General features: G+C 40.1%; 1 protein-coding gene across 1 annotated transcript; it reads right to left on the reverse strand.

Annotated features, from left to right (window-relative positions):
* Window positions 1–226: 226 nt before the first annotated feature.
* On the reverse strand, window positions 227–804 carry LOC123055419 (antimicrobial peptide 1b). Its single transcript, XM_044479433.1, has one exon. It carries the CDS (start codon window positions 787–789, stop codon window positions 451–453), a length of 339 nt encoding a protein of 112 aa, XP_044335368.1. The 5' UTR covers window positions 790–804; the 3' UTR covers window positions 227–450.
* Between the last annotated feature and the right edge of the window lie 3,224 nt (window positions 805–4,028).

Here is a 4,028-nt window from a genome sequence, read left to right on the forward strand (position 1 = left end):
TCTTGGAACTAGATTCCTTGACTGCGCAACATTTTTCTTCTAGCACACTGATTTTTTTTCTTTTTCGAAAAGGAGGCTCCCCGCCCTCTGCATCGGAACGATGCATACGGCCACTAGCACACAGATTCTTTTAGAAAACTAACACACTGATTAACGTAGATATACGCACGTCACAGGCGCCATACTATCACAGACGACTGCATACTCATCATCATGCAAATGTATATTAAAGACTGAATTGCAGAGCTCTAATATTACCACCGGCAAGTTCTCTGTCCCATTTCTTATTGAAGACAAAAAGATGCTGATGCACGATAAGACAAGACAAATGGGAAATCATTCGTCCATTTATTTTTTTCACATACTAGTACTTGTCGAGATTATTCGTCCAGGGCTCACGCTCTATGTAGTCACCGGCCGTCTTCACTACTGCGACGCGAGCCCAGCCGTTCAAGGGCCTCCGGTTGTAGCAGTCAAGTTTAATCCCCTGGCCGACGCCGAGGACGCCGCAGTAGCTCTTGTAGAACCCGGTTCGGCCGGCAACGCCTGCCCCACGACGTCGTCCCGGCAGCCGCGGCACTGGCTCTGGCAGCTGCCGGCGCCGCAGTAGGCGTCGCCACTGCCGCAGAAGCCGTATTTACCGCAGCAGAGGCAGTTGGGGCACTTTGCGCCGCGGGCCTGGTCGCCGCACCTCTGGGCGCCGTTCACGGCCGTGGCGAGCACCGCCGCCAGGACCACGGCCGCCACCCTCGGGGCTCTCAGTACCGTAGCGGACATGTGTGGCTTCATGATCTTGGTGCCTCATAAAACATGGCGCCGAGTGTCGCCATTTATACAAGAACCTTTGGGATGGTAGCTAGTGATGTCTGTGTGACTGGCCCATCGGCATGCATGGCCGTTTGTATGCGCCACACCTAACCTGGGCACACGAGATCGACACGTCCGTACCTACCACGGCGGTGGGGTGGCACGTGGATGGACACGCGGTGCTTCTTTTTTCGACGGACTATCTAGAAACGATACCATATAATCTGGCAAAATCATTTATTTTGCGGGAAGAAGGAGCATGTTTTATTTGGATCCTCCTTCTTTTAATCTTGAGTTAAACGCACAGAACCATTATATCCGTATCATGGTTAATGCAAAACAACACTTTACGATTCATAGCAGAGTGCTTCGGGCCTTCCTGGCGAGTGCTTGTCACTTCTTTCCAAATGTTGTCGACCTCGAAGCTGCTGGCTAATTTTTTTTAAATAATACATTTTTTTATTAATTTTCATAAATATTACGCTGGGTAAATTTTTTTCAAAAATAGTACACCGTCGGCTCACTGCAGGCCGACTGGGCCTAGTCGGCCCACAGCAGGCCGATTGGACTCCAGTCGGCCTACAGCTGGCCGACTGGCCCCTGTCGGCCCACTGTGGGCTGATTGGGTCCTGTCGGCACACTGTGGGCCGATTGGAGCTAATTAGCTCGCTGTGGACTAAATGTTTTTGCAAAAAAAAATAGGCATAAAAAATATGTTTAAAAATGTTAAACATGTATAAAAAAATTCCTGATGTATACCAAAAATGTACAATATATATGCAAAAAAGTTGACATAAAAAATATGTTTAAAAAGTGTTAAGCATGTATTTAAAAATTGTTAAATGTGTGTATAAAAAATGTTCCTTATTTATACAAAAAATATAGAATGTGTATGAAAAAAAACTTGACACCAAAAAAATATGTTTGAAAAGTTGACATTTTTTCAAATACATGATTAAAAATTGTTAAGTGTGTGTATAAATTTTTTTTATCTATTAAAAAAATATAGAATGTGTATGAAAAAAAGTTGACACCAAAAAGATATGTTTGAAAAAAATGTTCCAGCTCCATACAAAAATAGCAACCAATCATACTTAGGTCCGTGATGCTCCCATACCGGATCCGGAGCTGAAACATTTTTTTATACACGTTTAACCTTTCATTCCAATACATGAAACATTTTTGTGTACTCGTTGAACATTTTTTTAAATACATGATTAACATTTTTTTCAAACATATTTTTTTGGTGTCAACTTTTTTTCATACACATCTATATTTTTTGTATAGATAAGGAACATTTTTTCAAATACATGATTAACATTTTTTTCAAACATTTTTTTTTTGGTGTCAACTTTTTTTCATACACATTCTATATTTTTTATATAAATAAGGAACATTTTTTATACACACATTTAACAATTTTTAAATACATGCTTAACACTTTTTAAAACATATTTTTTATGTCAACTTTTTGCATTATATTGTACATTTTTTGTATACATCAGGAACATTTTTTAATTACATAATTAACATTTTTAAACATATATTTTTATGCCTATTTTTTTGCAAAAACAATTAGCCCACATCGAGCCAATTAGCTCCAGTCGGCCTATAGCTGGCCGACAGGACCCAATAAGCCCACAGTGGGCCGACAGGGGCCAGTCGGCCAGCTGTAGGCCGACTGGAGTCCAATCGGCCTGCTGTGGGCCGACTAGGCCCAGTCGGCCGACGGTGTATTGTTTTTGAAATTTTTTTATCCAGCGTAATATTTATGAAAATTAATTAAAAAAATGTATTATTTTAAAAAAATAGCAAGCTGCTGAGATCATGACGTGCAAACGAGCCCTTTTGGTTGCCGCGGAAATCAATGTTGACAAGGTACATTTGAGCTGGACAGCCAGTCTCTTGTGCGCATGATCAACCATTCAGACAAGGACTTGTCAGCGTCGGGGCCTTGGCTGGAGGAAATCGAGACCCTGCTCCGCTTCGTTTGATGATTTTAGAGTTTTTTGGGTTAGGCGTTCAGCTAATGTTACCGCGTATAAATTAGCTAAATTAGGTGTAGGTGAAGAACTTTGTAAAATTTGGTTAGGAGTACCTCCAGATTGCATTCTGGACGTGATCGCGGGCGAGATTCCGCACATTGTTTAAGTTAATAAAGCAGTGACATTTACCCTAAAAAAAGATTCATAGCAGAGTGCATCAGTGGCAAAAAACAGTGACGGTAAATGTTAAGTGCAAACAGTTGGCACACGGTTATAGTAAACGAACCGTGATGTTTATACACCACACAAAGAGTTCGTTTCAATAAAACGTTTGTAAAACTTCATCCACTGGTCATGAAAATGAACCGTACCTGATATTGCATAGCAATACACACAGTTAGGTAGCTGTGTGCAGATAATCGCAAACAGTTTTTAAGAAAAAAGTGTGTGCCAAGAGCCTAGCTTTGCACACGTTTGTTTTTTTGACACACCGTTATAATTTTTCACTGTGTGCGATGTGCTCATCACACATATTTCTTGTCTATCGTGTGCGAAGATAGGGTCTTAATAGCACGGAGCTGTACTAGTGAATGATACAAGTTTAGTATGAATGATAAAAATAGGTTTTCGTAGTCTGAATAAATAAAACAATATAAGGTGGAAAGTAACAAAAGTAGATAAAAATGTGTGTCAATTTTGGCATAGCGTTTATTCTTTCAGTAGTACAATCTCTCAACATCATTAACGTAACTGAACCACATGATAATCCCTCAAAGTGCAGCAAAGAATCACTCCGAAAGTTTCTATTTCTACCGGAGAAAGTAGAATGATATTGCGTATGTAGCAAACCACCTCAAAAGTTCCATTTTCAATCAATCTATTCAACCACCACTAAAGTGTCACGGATAGCCTTAGAGATCGTACTACGACAACACCATATGATATGCATTGTTCAACCTTTATGCCTAGATTACCAATGTCACTACAGGTATCCGCAAGTTAATTACTAGACATGTATAAAGGGATCTCAAATCCAAAGTATTCGTTCCAACATAAAAAAACTTCAAAAATCAAGACTCAATTCATTATAAAAGAATAGAGGAAGATGAACATAAGATCCAACTTTAATGAAGTTGATGATACGATCAAGACTAGTATCAAGAACATGAAAGATAGATCAAACGCATAGCTACTGGTACAAACCCTCAGTTTCGAAGATGAACTACTCACACATCA

Source organism: Triticum aestivum, chromosome 2D (assembly GCF_018294505.1).
Source record: "Triticum aestivum cultivar Chinese Spring chromosome 2D, IWGSC CS RefSeq v2.1, whole genome shotgun sequence".
Classification (NCBI taxonomy): domain Eukaryota; kingdom Viridiplantae; phylum Streptophyta; class Magnoliopsida; order Poales; family Poaceae; genus Triticum; species Triticum aestivum.